This window comes from Phalacrocorax carbo, chromosome 4, assembly GCF_963921805.1.
Source record: "Phalacrocorax carbo chromosome 4, bPhaCar2.1, whole genome shotgun sequence".
In the NCBI taxonomy this organism is placed as follows: Eukaryota; Metazoa; Chordata; class Aves; order Suliformes; family Phalacrocoracidae; genus Phalacrocorax; species Phalacrocorax carbo.
The window spans coordinates 58,081,214-58,096,471 of record NC_087516.1 but is presented as its reverse complement, the minus strand read 5'-3'; the positions used below and the strand labels follow the sequence as shown (position 1 = coordinate 58,096,471).

At 43.2% G+C, this 15,258-nt stretch overlaps 1 protein-coding gene and 1 long non-coding RNA gene across 10 annotated transcripts in view; one reads left to right on the top strand and one right to left on the bottom strand.

The window, feature by feature from the left end:
* The window catches only part of LEF1 (lymphoid enhancer binding factor 1), a 71,774-nt gene extending 61,771 nt beyond the window's left edge, over positions 1-10,003 (top strand). For 5 of the 9 annotated variants that reach the window (XM_064450074.1, XM_064450073.1, XM_064450072.1 and 2 more), the window contains one exon: positions 8,844-10,003. In XM_064450074.1, coding sequence (XP_064306144.1) covers positions 8,844-8,923 — 80 coding nt within the window. In that variant the 3' untranslated portion in view covers positions 8,924-10,003. Of the gene's footprint in view, positions 1-2,613; positions 2,687-4,889; positions 5,201-8,843 lie in introns of those variants that run through there. The other 4 variants (XM_064450075.1, XM_064450079.1, XM_064450076.1 and 1 more) reach the window with 3 other exon arrangements.
* LOC135313124 (uncharacterized) lies at positions 9,437-13,605 on the bottom strand. The gene is made up of 2 exons (XR_010372724.1): positions 10,845-13,605; positions 9,437-10,180 (listed from the first exon to the last, which is right to left on the bottom strand). It is a non-coding gene; the product is annotated as an uncharacterized LOC135313124 (long non-coding RNA).
* Positions 13,606-15,258: the final 1,653 nt, after the last annotated feature.

The window sequence follows — 15,258 nt, the reverse complement described above, 5'->3', positions numbered from 1 at the left end:
TGTTGAAGAAATAACTTGTATTTATCCTCTTCCTTTGAAATCAACCGAGGGTGGCATAAGACCTGATAATGCTAAAAATGAGTTTGCGAGAGGCTGGGAGGGAAGGGGAAATGAGGAAAGCTAAGATTAAGGACAACGTAGAGATCATCTGAGCACCTTTCAGAAAGGTGGGTCTTTTCTTGTTACTTTAAGCACAACCTTCTAGTAGACTTGCAAATGAGAGCAAATGTTGGAAGCAGAGATTCCTGAATTCCTATCTGATTTGACTTTTGGAAGGAAATAGAAGGGTACTAATGAAATTCCTCCTGATTGTTCTGCAACATGGAAATAGTTAACTTCTTATGACTTGCTATGTACAGTAATTGTAAAAAGCACATCATTCGACATATGGCAGGATGCAACTGGGAAGTCCTCACAAACTACATAATTTAGCATTGTGTTTTGGCATATCTTCAAGGACTAAAAAGAGTGATCTCTATCACTTAACAAACATTTGAAAACCTGTGAGAAGTGTATTTGTGGCTTGCAAAATTCCATGACAATTAGCATTTAGATTAGCAAAGCTTTCAAAAATGAGAAAACTTGACTAATACTGATTTACAATCAGAATCTCTTAAAAGGATTAGATTAAGACTGTTTAAACAATCAACTATCTGTAACGTTTCAAACTTCCTACATGGAAATTAGAGTTAAATTTCGGTGCAGAAGTGATTTTTGGATAGTGTTGTAACAAACAATTTATGACTGGATTACCTTTTCCTTATTACTGGAGTGAGGCTGTGAAAGCAGACTATAAAGTGGACCAATCTACAGCCGGAATACAGTGGAAAAAAACTGTCTGATGACTGTGGTCATGGTTGACCATGGGTTTCTGGCCAGCACCCTAGAAAGCAGATGCAAAGAGGATGTGGTACCTTGTTTTTTGAGGCATGTCTTTTCTAACCTGGCTTGTCCAGCGCTTTTGAAATTGCTGCTGGAGTGGTTGAAAATTAAACAAACGCTCCACCCCTTTCCATACCCCTTCACTGCTCGGAAGCTTTAAAGAGAGCCTGGAGGATTTGCTCCTCCAGAAGGAGAAGTTAGTGTGTGTGAGAGTTTGTGTGGTGATGGTGGTGCAGAGACATGTCCTGAGTCGCTTTAAAAATTATGTTTCCTGTGTGACCCGTGTTCCCCCGTTCCCTGTTTTGCCTATGAATGGTGGTCTTCAGCATCGGCAAGAGAGACAGAACGAACAGAAGAGAATTTGCTGGGCTGAAACATTTATATGATTGAATACTTTGGTTAACATCAGCCTTTTTCAGACAGGCATAGAAATTTCCAAAGAAAAGGAGTATAGCCCTCAGACAGATCCCCTCCGGCAACTTAATTCTGACCTGACACTGATCTTGCCGGGTGAAAGATAGAAAACCTCCTCTCTTTCAGGCTCTCTGACATCAAGAAAAACGTCAAAAGAGCAGTCCTGAAGAAAAGTCACTCCCCGTTTAGGCAGCAGGTACAGAAGGGCACTGACACCTGCTGGGAGAGACGCGGCAGAGCAGAGCGAGTTCCCCGTTTTCCTTTACCACCCTGGCGGAGAAACCTTGTGAAGTGCAGGAGGGAAGGAAGGAAGGAAGGAAGGAAGGGTATAAAAGCTATTTTAGGTGCAATCAGAGACTATGGGAGGGATAAGGGTAAGTCGGGGGGGGCTGCAGGGGGGAAGCACAGGTTTTTTGAAAAAGAAAAAAAAACCCAGCCAAAACCCCCAGCAGAACACATTCAACTAGACAATCAGCGTAGATATGGGATTAGAGAAGCAAGACATTTTTTAAAAGTATTTACAAAACAGTTTTTGCAATCAAAGGGTGTAGCACAGTCAGCTGCGAAGCTGACCTTCAGCATCTCATGTTTTAAACTGACACTGACAAAGGGCAAAAATAGATAATTCAGCAGGTGAGTGTCTAGAACCTGCGTATTTTGTCAGAGGTGCTCGTCGCAGGTGCTGCTGTGAAGTCAGAGATGCCTGATGAAGTTTGAACTCGGCCACGTTCACAAGTGATTAAAAAAACGCCATGTCGTTTCACTTGTGAGGTGTTAGCAGTGGGCGGCTTGGGCTAGAATGAAGGAGCAGTGGGACAACTATTGTTCTAACTCTTCCTGTGGGAGAGGGTGGGGACAGGGAGTTGACGGCTGGTGCACCATTCTTCTCTGGATGAGAACGGTGTATTTTAGTGGATTTAGTAAGCTTGCCACCAGATTGAGAAGTCTAAGGTCATGAGAAAAAATTCTGTAGAAGCAAACTGTTTCATAAAGAAAACGTAAGATTTTTGAAATGTGGTTTCGTTCCCATTTGGAAGAAAACCTCAGCGGTTTAGCGGTCATTTCAGGTCTGTATTGCATTTTCATTTTTTAGAGTATTTCCATGGAACATTTCAAAATGAGAAATTGATACTCTATTCCTGAACAGCTAGAAAGCAAGTTGTTTTGACATCATCAAAGTTTTTCCCATTTGTTTCCGGAGACTAAGCTTGGGTGAAATCTGTCCTCTAATTTCGGCAGAGTTGTAGTCAAATGCAATTCTGTCAAAACTTAGCAAACTCTAGCACTGAGTTTTGTTTGTCTGCCTCTGATTTTTAGGGATTATGATTGAAGAGGTCTTCTGATAAACATGAATGCAAAACCAGCCATCCTGAAGACTAAAACAACCAAAACCAAAAAGCCTGAATTGATGTTGCAAAAGTCACTGCTAATAGAGTCAGCCTTCTCATACCAGTCAGTTCCTTAATCCTCTAAGACTTTTTATGCAAGTCATCTTTTAAAAAACTGATCATTTACCCACTTGTTAAGACTGTATCATATAAGCGATTTGAAAGTGCGCAGACTGGAAATCTATACAAGGAAGGAACTCACAGCTGGGCCAGCTGAAGCACTGCTCTCTAGCCAGTTAAACGTGAGACACGCAGCCAGTTAGACAGTATGGGTTTTAGCCCGACCCTTCAGGACACCAGCTTTCTGCTGTTGGCTCCAGCGGTAGGCGCAGATGTTGGAAGCGTTTGTGCGGTGAAGGTGGTGTTGGCACTGGGGCGTGTGCGCGGGGTTAGACGCAACCATTTTGTACCAGCGACCATCTCTCTGAATTAGTGTTCACAGGCATCTGTAGGGTGGGATCAGGGGGTAAGAGAACTAAGGAGGCTTAACTGAGCAGAGAGACATAATTTTTGAAGTTGCTTTCTCCTTGCAAAACTAAGATTATATGTTCCCTCATTAAGTTGCATCAGAATTAAACTCAGGAGTTTTGAGAGGCCTCTATCCTTCATCTCAGGGATACCTGAAATTGCACGAGGTAAAATGTTACTGCCAAAGTAACTATAAATAATTAGTTTTATGTTGCGTGCGTTTGCCTTGACGCTAGGGGAGACTATGTTTTGAGGAATAGTTGGGTTTCTTCCCATATGTGTGTTCCTTGAGATACACAACAGCAGGCTTGTGTATTTCAGAGCAGTAGAGATTTTCTGCTGAGATGACTTAGTTGTATCAAAGTGAAGTTGATGTGTTTGAATTCTGTAGTGGTTTCTGCGTACTGCTGTCTTACTCTGGTAGTGTTGCTCTGTGGGTGCCCATGTGCAGAAGGGTTGATGAAGTGCAAGACGATATTCAGGTTACATCGAACTTACCTCTGGTTGCATGAAAGCAACTATTTAAATTATTCCATCTATCACAACATTTAAATGTTGAGACTGCCTTTCAAAGTACAGTGTAAATTCTAACCTATGTTTAATTGCGGCAGAAAAGATGATCTACAACTTCACCTGTGTTATTTCTTTGTTTTGAAACAATTTTCAATTACTACTTTACCAGTACCTCGAGTCTTTTCTGTTACAGCAGGTAAAAACTGAGGTAGCAATTTCAGCGCCCCTAGAAGTGATGCATCTTTCTTCTCAGCTCTCAGTCTATAAAATAAGGAATTTTTAAAAAGTCTTCTGATATTTATTATATGCCATAAAGCTACAAAAAGCGGACAAGCCTATTTCTTCCTCCCTTGCAGATGACGTTTAGTATATTATTCCTCTTTAAGAAGCTGCTAGAGACAGCTGTCTAGAGGTAATCTGTTTTTTATTATAAACATGGAACCTCTCTCCCCTCCCACCCCCAACAGGAAAAACACGTCCTGGGTCTTCCAGTAGGATCATTTCAAAGATTGTAGCTTAGTGATAGAGCTTTTAGTTTCATGCTGCCTACACTGGGGCCTCTGATAAGAGCCACACCTGCGTTGGCATCACTGAGTTCAGCTGCACAAAGCAGGAACCCTAAAATACCTGGGTGTTTCCCGTGCTGACACTAACCTGCTCTGGAAGAGATCCCTGGCTCATGGAGTGCGGGGGGGGTGTGTGTGTGGAATATGTTCACTTAATGCTTCTAGCTCAGGCCAAACTAAGAGGACAGAAGTTAGGACGCCAGTCTCCACCTGTACTCAGCGGAGCGGTATTTTCCGGGGTAGTTACTTCAGGGCACCTAAAACACTAGTGGATAATTTGTTACCGGAGTCTCCATTCAGTTGCCAGCAATGGGCTGAGGCTAACAGTGGCAAGGCGGGGGAGGGGGGAACACAGGAAAAACGAGTCACATAGCTTCACCATGGCAGTATCTGTTACAGTTTTAGGGTACAATCTTAGGTAATTTCTTTTGCAACAAAGGCAGCTTAAAAGGTTTCCTCTGCTGCCTGCTGGTGTCCAGCTCTTGCAGAGAGGGCTTTTTCTTGTCTCCCGTTGGTCCCTCCATCCATGTGCTCTAACAGCTTGTGGGACCCTGCAGCAAATCGGATTACTGAAATGACTGGGGTTTTGTTGGGAGGTGTTTTTTTTTTTTGTTTAGAAACAACAAAGGTTGTGGAGTGTTTGTTTTTGTTTGCCCAGAACATTTCAAGGATCTGGTTTAGGCTAACCCCGCAAACCATGGCACAGCTGGGCAGGAAGAGGAGCAGACTGCAGCGCCGGCATCTATCTGCTTGCGCCTGAAACTCTCTCCAGCTCTGCTGCTAAAGGAAATACAAAGGGGCTTCACCAGCAGCACGAAGCTTTCTGATAAATAGTGACCTGGTTTTGCATACCCAAGTTTCTGGAGCATTGGATAAACCCTGGCAGTAAGTCGAACATGTTCATTTTGGACTTCAAAAGAAAATGACAGTTTCAGCTGCTGGGTCCCTGAGTTTGCCATATTGTTTGAAGTACTGGATTAAAAGCCAGGTTTGAAGGCTGACTGGTTGTTTTTTGTTGTTTTTGTTTGTTTGTTTGGGTTTTTTTCTTTTATAATACACAAAACTGCTGTTATATGTAGTCTTGTGTCTTCTTACAACTGTATGAAAACAACCTATGGTGGGGAAGGGTGTAGAAAATAAGCACCTGGTTTAAAATTTTCACTTTCTCTTGCTTTCTGGGAAGGGTTAGATATCTCTTTTACTCTGTACTTACTCCTTTACTGACCCAGACACTCCTGATTTCCTTCCAGAACCCCTTCCGATTAGCATGACCTGGATGAAGCATAATCCTCTCCCTTGTTCTAGAGAAGTGGAGATGAGTTAAAGACTAGAGGAGGAGCACAAGGCCTTTGTGGACCCACCCTTCAATCCATCTCATTCCCAAACTCAAGCTTGGGGGAGGACTTCTGCTCCCCCTCTGATGCTCTTGCCCTCAGCCATCCAGCCCAGGCTTGTTAGGAGGCTTTAGTTTAACTGTAATGATTCCTGAAATACCGTTTTCATCACTTCAGTAGTAAGGCTTTTCTTTTTTACACTGAATTATTGTTGAATTTTATTTCTGTTTCTTTCTCGAGGTGGTTTTTCTCCCCGCCCCCCCACCCCCCTTTTCCTGCTGCAGTCAGATGTACACTGCAAATGGCACAGACAGTGCCTCCTATTGTGGCTCGGGCTCAAGACTTCACATATGTAAAATGTGACTTGCAGCACTTTCTTTGAAGCCTAACCACAGCCAGGGAGCTGTAATTGCAGTCTTTGATTGTGCCGACTTCACTTGTGGATTGGGCTTTGCTAGGGCATGCCTCGCTTGGCGAGACTTCAGCTACAGCCCCCCAGTGAAGCCTTAGATGTGGGAAGTCTTCAGTCTCCTTAGCACATGCCTGTGGTTTCTTGAAAAGAATCCTGATTTGACCTGTTTTATATCTGTAAGGCAATGCCATCATCATTCGTATTTTTTAGGTATTATTTGGTTTATCAGCAGTAGAAGCAATTTCCAGTGTGTAGCCTTAATGTGCAGCTGGGGAAAGGCTGGGTTCTAGAGACTGTTTTCAGGACAGCTACTGTGTAATTTGCTGTACTGCAATATTCGCTCAGAAATAAAAATACGCGGGGCTTCACTGTGCCCGTCCCCTTGCAGGATTACAGTAGTATCTGCAGCCTCTCTGTTAGGGCAGGGGATAATGAGGCTACAGAAAGGAGGCAGGCGCTGCAAAAGCTGCTGTTTGGGTTGAGAAAGAAGCAATGGCCGCTGTTTGAAAAAGCTGAGGGCCAGAGCAAGGCCGTGGTCGTTATTTTAACCTCCTGACTTCAAAGACAGCTTGCTGGTAAGGGAAGGGGGGAGGAGGCAGGGAACCATCTCAACAGAAGAGCATTTCATTTCCTTCAGTGAAGTAGACATTCCTGGCTGCTAATGGGGAGTAGCTCTGAATCACAGCGCTTGTATCAGGCTGCTGTGAACTACTGGCCTGGCGCCTCAAGGCCATTCCTCAACAGGAAGCTGAATGTTTTCATGTAAGACTGAGAGGAAAACCTTCCCAGGAAGAGCAACCTGGACCAAACCTTTGAAAATCCAGGATGAAAAGGCACAAAATAAATATAAAGCTGCAGGGTGCTCTCCCCAGTGTTCCTCTGCTGTTTGCTTGGCCCCTCTTTCGTGCTCCTTGGAAAGGTAGAGCCCTTCGCAGCTCTTTGATCCGCATGTGTTACGGAGCACTGGGCTACTTTATAAAACAAAAAAAAAAAAAGGCAGGAAGCGCAGAAGGCTTTTTTTTAGTTGGGACTTCGGCTGGTTTTATGAGGAAATAGGAACTGAATTAGTCAACACAGACCACCTCTGTTGAAACCACTGGTTTGCCAGTGGACTTTCAGCTGTGCTGTTTAAGAGGCCACAGTGGCTTTCAATGTCCTTTTGTGGCTACCAGCAGCAGGTGAAAATTATTCATTATGCATCAGGGATAGTGGTATTTGGGGGAGGGGAGAGCATCCTTCAAATTAAAGCTATACAGGACAGTTTGATATAAATTCGTGCTTGTTCTTTCTACCTTACTTAGCCTGCAGCTAAAATTCTTCAGTTCCTCAGCTTTCCTTTCTGCTAAAACAATGGTCATGTGGGTGGCCTCTGATGAGGAGGCAATTTGTTTAGTAAGATTGTGGGGCCTCAGCTTGCGCTCACTAAAATCAAAGGGTCCAAAATTAGTTTTGGAGGCTTTCTACCCTGGAGTACATTAGCCTGTGTAACTCCTTGTTCAGGACCTGTGCTCAACCGGTACAGGCAAAACACTTTTCGTTGTAATGGCTTACACGGAAGCTGGAGCTGATGGGAGGTGGGTGCCCAGTTATAAATGGCTCTGGTTTAAATGCTGCTGCTGTAATATTTGCTGATTAATTCTGCTTGTGGCTCTTACAGGCTCAGGCAGTCTATCTATTATGATTAGTCTAACAGAAGTTTGACTCGTGGTTTAAAACATTTCTTCATAAACTTGTTCTGTCCTGCCTTGCACGACTCAAGGTGCTGGCAGTGTATCTCCTTTGCGTGACTAAGCATTTTGTGCTGCTTCTGGTGAAAATTCACTCACCTTCTACACCAAACTGCATTCCTGTGCTAATTTTGGTCATTCTTAGAAACTCTGCTCATTGAACCCACCACTTGTTTGGCAGCTGCGTAGTAGCCGGAGGCCTAGAGGTTAATGCAGATTTTTCTGAGATACCAATAATCCTGAGACCATTACTGGAGAGCATGTGTCCGTCTATGGAAAAATGCCTGACTCATTAGACAGTCTTTGGGTGGAGTCCCTGTTATAACCCAGTTGTCTGGGTCAGAAGGGCAGGGGTGATGGTTGGTTGAGTTAGCAATTGTGTAAGTCAGCTGATATAACCCAGAGACCAAATGATGAAAAACTGTCCCTCTCTGGGTGGGCAATACCTGTAATGCTTGCACTGTTGGCATTTTGACATGCTATAAGAACATAAATCCCTCCAGAATTTCTAGTGAACTTCACCGCTAGGTGAGAGGCCCATAGCTCATGCACAACTAGATTATGTACCCTACCCCAGTGAAGAGCAGAACAAATCCTCCCGAGCTGGGTAGATGCATGGTAGGGTCAGTGTTCACACAAGTCTTGCTCACCACATTCCCCGACCCAGCTGCTTAGAGAAGACAGCATTTCTTTGTTTCTGTAGTAGAACCTGAGGCTCTGAAGTAGGGGTTTGACCTCAACCACTGTAGTACCGAAGCCTGAGGATATCTGGTTTTGTATTGGGTATCTGGGTCAAATGTTACAGATAAATGAAATCCACTACAAAAGGGAATTACTTCTGTAATACGTTGAATGTCCAAATAGCTTAGAAACCCCACCTTCCTAGCTGGTGTGGACATCTATTTATGATCCAACATACTCTCTGTAACTACTCGTGCAAACTTCAAGCAAGAGCAAATAGCAATACTCTGCACTTAACTCTGACGTTGCAAAGGATACGTTCCACTAATACAGTTGTGTCATAGAGTTACAAAGATCCAGCAAGAGCTTCTTTTGAAGGCTTTTGTTTAAAAAAACAACAACAACAAAAGCTTCATATAGTCTTTATCACTCTCTTTCTCTCTCTCCCTTCCCTGTAGGTGGGAAAAGAAACACTTTCTCAACTTGCAAAGCAAAGGCGGCGACACCAGGACCCCTTCTGGAGATGGAAGCTTGTTAAACCCTAGGTGTGTCCTTCATCCGCACAGACCACCCCCAAGGAGTCTGTCTAGGATGTCATTCACCCTGATGTCACTGCTAGAGACACTGAATCATAAAGACAATCACTGCCAAAATCCTTCACTATCACGAGGTCCAGCCCCGATATAAATAGAGCAAATGAGCTCCTGGGTCAGCAGAGCAGCTTTTGTCTTCACTCCACCTCTGCCTTGCACTCTTAAGCCCCGTCTCATCTGTGTCCATATCGAGTCAGCAAACAAAGTAGCATGGCTGTCTCTGCCTGCTTCAGCCAACAGAATAACGCAGACCACAGCTGCCCCACACAGCACACCGAGGAATGGAATTTGCCTGGACCAGGATGACACACTCAACCTTCTTTTTATTTAATGGTGCGACAGGATCAATTTTGGTTTTAGCTTTTTTAAGAAACTTGAATGCTTTTATATTTTAACTTTTAGTTTGTAATTTCTTTGGTGTATATTTTACTAGGTATGAGCTTTTAAACAAGTGTCAGAAATCTGAAATACTTTTTAAATAAAAGGGGTTTTTCTTTTTTTTTTTTTTTCTGCCAGAGGAAAAACCTGTATGGAAGAAAGGTGGTGTTTTTGTTAAACTATTTGTAACAAATAGTGGCCTCTCAGTCTATATAATACAGTGTCCTATAGAATTAAATAAATGTAACAACAGTCAGCTGGTCAGTAGACACGTCAGTCTTGCATCATCTACTCTGTAAACATAAGCAATACATCCAGCAAATCTGACTGCAGTGAGTTCTCCTTCTCACCCATTCCCTTCTCCTTGTAAAAAGCCCAGCACTTGAATTATTACTTCAATTGTTCTGTATTTGTATCTGTTTTTGTTAGCCTGTTAGTGGGATTTTATGCCAGTTGTTGAAATGAGCATTGATGTACCCATTTTTTAAAATAGTAAGGCACAGCCTTTGCCAAAAATACTGTCAACCAATTATTTTTTTTTTGTCATTCCAGTTTGAGTTAATGTGCTGAGCATTTGTTTTTTAATAAAAGCTTTGTAATAAAACTGAAGTCAATTGTCTGGCTTAAAAAAAAAAAAAAAAAGAGAATAGCTCACGCTTGATGGAGTAGAATCCCTCAAAGGTAGAAGCAAGCCCAGGAAGGCACGGGCACTTCGAAGGCTGAAGACTTTTGGCTGTCTTCCCTTGCAGGAAATGCAACGTCTCTGTTTGGCTGTTTGCTCACTTGAAGTAAAGTGATTTTGGAAGATTAGTTTCTTTTTCTTCCTAAAGAGAGCAGAATTCTCTTGTTTTCATACCAGGAGTAAGGAGTGGGCAGGCTGGGTGCTCTCTTACGCGACTCACATTTGGCCCAAGTGCAAGTACCAGGGTCTGCAATCCCTCCCTCTATCTTCAGTTTCCTGCTAAAATCTTAGTGACCGCAGCAGTGGTTTTAAGCTGACGATCAGGAATATGGAGGATCCCCTTCCTCCTGGATGCAGTCTGTGCCCACACAAGGGGAGGAGGCTACAGTTAAATTTCTTAGAGCTGTATAAATTATCCCACAGTCGGGGACCGGAGCTGGCTGCAGAATCAGCTGTGGAGGGCCTGGTTTCATGGTGTCAGATCCAGAGAGTCGGCATTGGCTGCCTACTGCCAGTGGTGCCCATGAGATGTGTTCCTGCAATAGCTAGCAGCTCCTCGGCATGCTTCAAAACGGAAAAGATGGGCATTTTGAGTCTTTCAAGCCCCAAACACTACCAGCAACTTCTCTATCGCTTTTGTTCAGGGACTGGTGTTCCACAGCTTTGAAAGACAGACACAGCTGCCTGACTTCTGCTAAAGGACTTCAAAAGGAAAAAACCCACTGTAGCCATACATAAACTATTCCGATGGTATGTGAGCACCACTGCAAAGCAAACATTAATCATTGTACATTGAATCAGCATACCTTGTATTCTAGCTCCTGAATCTTGTTTGGTGTGAGACTGGACTGAGTCAAGCTTGAGCTACAAGAAATTACATAGGTGAGTTACTGCCTAAGGAAGCTTAGTGATTAGATTGTTTATAACTGACCCTTAAACTCTGTTGCATAAGAAGTTTCATAATTAAAAATGTTATAAAACAGCTTCCTCTTAAACCAGCACGCACTGCACACAAACCCAACTGTAAGAACGTAACCAGCATATTAGTCCTTGCAATATTTATTTCTAGCAACTAGTGATTATGTTGAAGAAAGCAAAACAAGCGACCAGGCATGCGAATGCTCTCAGATGGCAGGAGAAAAGACCTCTGAGAGAACAGCAACAGTCCACTGGAGTTTTGCAAGACTTGGTTACATTTCAATTCCAGTCAATTATCCCAGCCTTTGCTGGAAACCTGTCTGGTTTTTGGTTTGGGGTTTGGTTTTGGTTTTTGTTTTTAAAGGGAAAAAAGCAAGTACTTTAGTGCAGTAATTGTTCTAAATCAAGGATTACTGCAGCGAGTTCTCTAAATTACATGTTCCAAAGATAACAGTTCTTTTTAAAACACAACTATATTTAGATTTTTAATTACTATTTTAAAAGCCACTTATACCCATTTTGCAAAAAAGTGGTTCCCAACAGAGGTGTTAGCCTTATGTAGCACGTTGTCCCAAATACACTATGTAGTGAACAGTTGCCTGTCTTAAGGACGAAAGGTCTTTCAGCTCTAATAGTGAAGCAGAAAAATAATTCAGGAGCTAAAAATAACATCTCTGCTCTTAACATACAGTAAGCAAGCACCATGTGTTGGGCTCATTCATAGATCAAAGACCTTTCACATATAGTAACTATGGGAAAGGTTAACTAACATGCAAGTCTTCAGATGCTCCCATGAGAGGACCTGAACAGAGTAACTGTGCTATCCTGGAATACCCTCTGTGACTTGGGTCAGTGTCTGCTCCTGCCCCCCCACAGCTGATCAGCATTTGTTCCTGAGGGACTGAAAGAGCAAACTGACCTGGGCCCTCACTGTACTGCACCAGCTCGTTGGTGGATACAGATGAGGTAGTAAAAATAGCCTAGTGATGATGGTGGTACCCTGGCAGTAAGACTAGGTTTAAACCTATGTGATACTGAATAAATTATTCCACGTGAGACTCAAAAATGACACCTGAATTCCTGATGTGCAATTAAGGCAGAAGTCAGCATCTAACCATGTCTTTCTTGGGTGCTTGAGGAGACGATTACCCCACATTTCCCACAGCAAATGCCTTTGAGGATTTAAATGTTCCCACCTAATGGCTGAGTTAATCATCCAGATGCTTCTGTACAAGCATTCATAAACCCACTCTCTCCCTCCATACTTCATTCCATGCATCTGCCAAAACCAGTTCTGCACAGATCACAGTATGGGTAAGTCCCATTCATAAACACAGGAGATCTCCTAGTAGCTAGGAAACACACGTCCTTCCCCCTCCCCTCACCGAAAAAAAACAGCAAAGGGCACAAGACACAGAACAGGGCAGTTCAGCCAGGATTATTTACAGCTAATCAGGCCAACATCACAGGATGGTCTAGCTCCTCAGGCTTCTGGATCACCTGGACCAGAGCCACTTCCCCTCTGTTACATAAAAGAACAATGCCCCAGGCTAACTTTGGCTTCTCACACAGCAAGTGATGACAGATTCACTAGTTGTGCTTATAGGGACTCACCAGCTCTAGAGAATTATCTTCTGTTGTAGTTTCCACTTTGCATTAGCTAACAGAAAAGGCAGTAAAAGTTAGTTGTAAAAGTGCTAGTTCGATGTTTAGGTCAATCTGCAGCACACATGGGACCTTAAGGACCCAATCCTTGCTCCAGGCTGTAGGACAGCAGAACCCAGAGCATCAGTCATCTGCACTCCCCTGAAACCACAACAGTGCACAAGGCTCTGAAACAACCACTCCCTGTTTCCTGATGACCTCCTGCTCTGATCTACACGGCAGCTCCTTAGGCTAAAGCAAGACAGGCAGAAAATGAAGGACACTGCAGAGACTAAGAAATGCCCAGTAACCTCCCCAGTAAGGTAACTGGAGTTTGTTCCCTTGCACTCACAAGGGGGCTAACATGCCAGGCAGGATCCCCTCCAGCATGTGGACCTAATACAAAGTAGAACATTATGGGGGAAAGAAGCGGTGGCTCCACAAATAGCCAGAAGCCTGTCAGCTATGAACACATTTCTCCTAAGTCAGGTCAGTGACAAAACTACTGGACTAAGAAGGCAGTTAATGAAAAGGAGAGCAGCTGTAACAGGAAAATGGCCTGCTGTAAACACAGATGTTCTGTGATGAAGCCAAAAACCTAGAAAGTGTGCCTGAACACATTCATTTTTCCACATGACAGGCCAGGAAGAGAACCTCTGGATTAGTGTATGAATTTACCCTGTGGATTTACCTCATGGACACTAAGATCAGCTTTAGAAAGCAGGCAAGCAAAGAAGCATCTGCAGCCCCAGGAAAAGGGATGTATCTGCTAGAAATACAGGAAATGAACCTCTTAACCACCAGCTTTCAGCCAGGTCAAAAGCAAGGACTAAAATTCTGCTCCCCATCCAGGTGAGTACTCATACCTTCAGGCCATGGGCATCACATGACTTCTCACTGGCTGGCACTCTCCTCCCACAACAACCATAACTTCACTGAGCCACAGAAGTAGCGCCTGCTTGGCTGAAATAATAGTCACTGCTTACCTGGTCTGGGATACTAAGATTTTCTACAAAACACATTTTGATAAACTAATCCATCCTACCTCCCAGAAACCCAACACATACAAATAAATGACATGTTTGTTCATCCCTCTCACCTATGGAAAACCAGCATGAACCAGGAGCTAGGAGAAAAATTTCCATCTGCTTCATAGCAGAAGAGCAACTTGCCCAAGAACTGGTCTGCCCTGTTCACTGCACTGCGGCAGGACCATCTCCATGTCTTCTTTTAGAAGAGAACAAGCCACAGAAGCAAGAACTCAGACCTTGACAAAGCAAAATGCTATATAAGGGCTAGGTTTTCTCAGTACCTGCCTGTGAAAGTGAAGTGCTGGGTATTAAAAAAGGAGACAGTACACACCAGAACACGGCAGTGGCTACACCCCTTGACTGAGGTGAAGTTCCAAAGCCTGAGATGGACAAGATTCTTAAAAGCTAGTTGCTGCTTTTGCTACCCTGAAACAGGTTTTCTTCTTACTCTTCTCCTGTGAAATCTGTTTCATTTTGTCATGACTAACATCAGCAACAACTCCTTCCTCTCCACTCAATCCTAAATTAGATAGGCAGTAATCATATTTGCAAACAAACCATGCCTGAGGAATCACAGAACGGCCACTGCTTTTTTCCATCAGTTTTCCAGCTTTTTTCCAGAGTTTCCAGCTCAAACTCTACCCAACTTTTCAGTACAATGTCCTGAAAGAATTCACAATCAAAATTCCTTAATCTAAGGTCCTTCAAGAAATTTAACAAGTAGTTTTAGTCACTGTTTGAAAATTCAGACTGTATAAGGACAACTTTGACATATGGTCTAAAAGTTCCCCTTTGTGTGGGACTGGTATAACACCATGATGCAGAAATAAAACCATTCACAGCACTCAGTTAACCACTGCGCAGTCTAGTTCTGCCTATGCTGGTATTCTAAAGCAGTTACTCCCCACTTTATTTGGTTGGGTTTGGTTTTTTTGAGTGAGTTTGTTCTGAAGTGTGAATTTACTGAAATTACTTACTGAAACAGAATAGCAAGCAATTTCTCAATATCCAAGCAGTTTATTCCCTTCTTCCTCTGGTCCATTCGATTTCACTCCTGCTCTAGGGTTTCTCCGTCCTCCCACTTCTCTCTTGTGTTTGACTGACCCTCCCCGTCCCTGCCCTGTCCTCACGGGCAGCTGGGGCTTCCCCGCTGATGGAACAGCAATGCTAAGCGCTCTTGCCGCTGGGAAGGAGTCTCCCCATTCAAATGACCTGACACTGGATTTCCTATGAACATGAAAAGATGGACTTAAATCTAGCACAGGACTAACACCTATATTGTATCTTCATTCAGCCCAGTTTGGAAATAAACACCATTTGAAGAAAGAATGGGTGAAAAGACTATTTCTGAGTCAATTTAAGGAAGAATTTCCCTGTATAGCTGTTCCCCAAATGCATTCCAAAGATGGTACTTCCTTAGCTCTCAGGTATGTATGGAGGATCAGATACGATTATATATAACTCGTGTAAACCACAGACAGAAAAATTAAGGGATATCTTAAATGAGATGCATACAAGTACGCTACAGGTACAGGTAGTAAAACTGCTACCACCCAATTATATAAACATGGAATATATTGTATTTATCAACCAACATTTGAAGAATTCTTCAACAGCTGTCTCACTA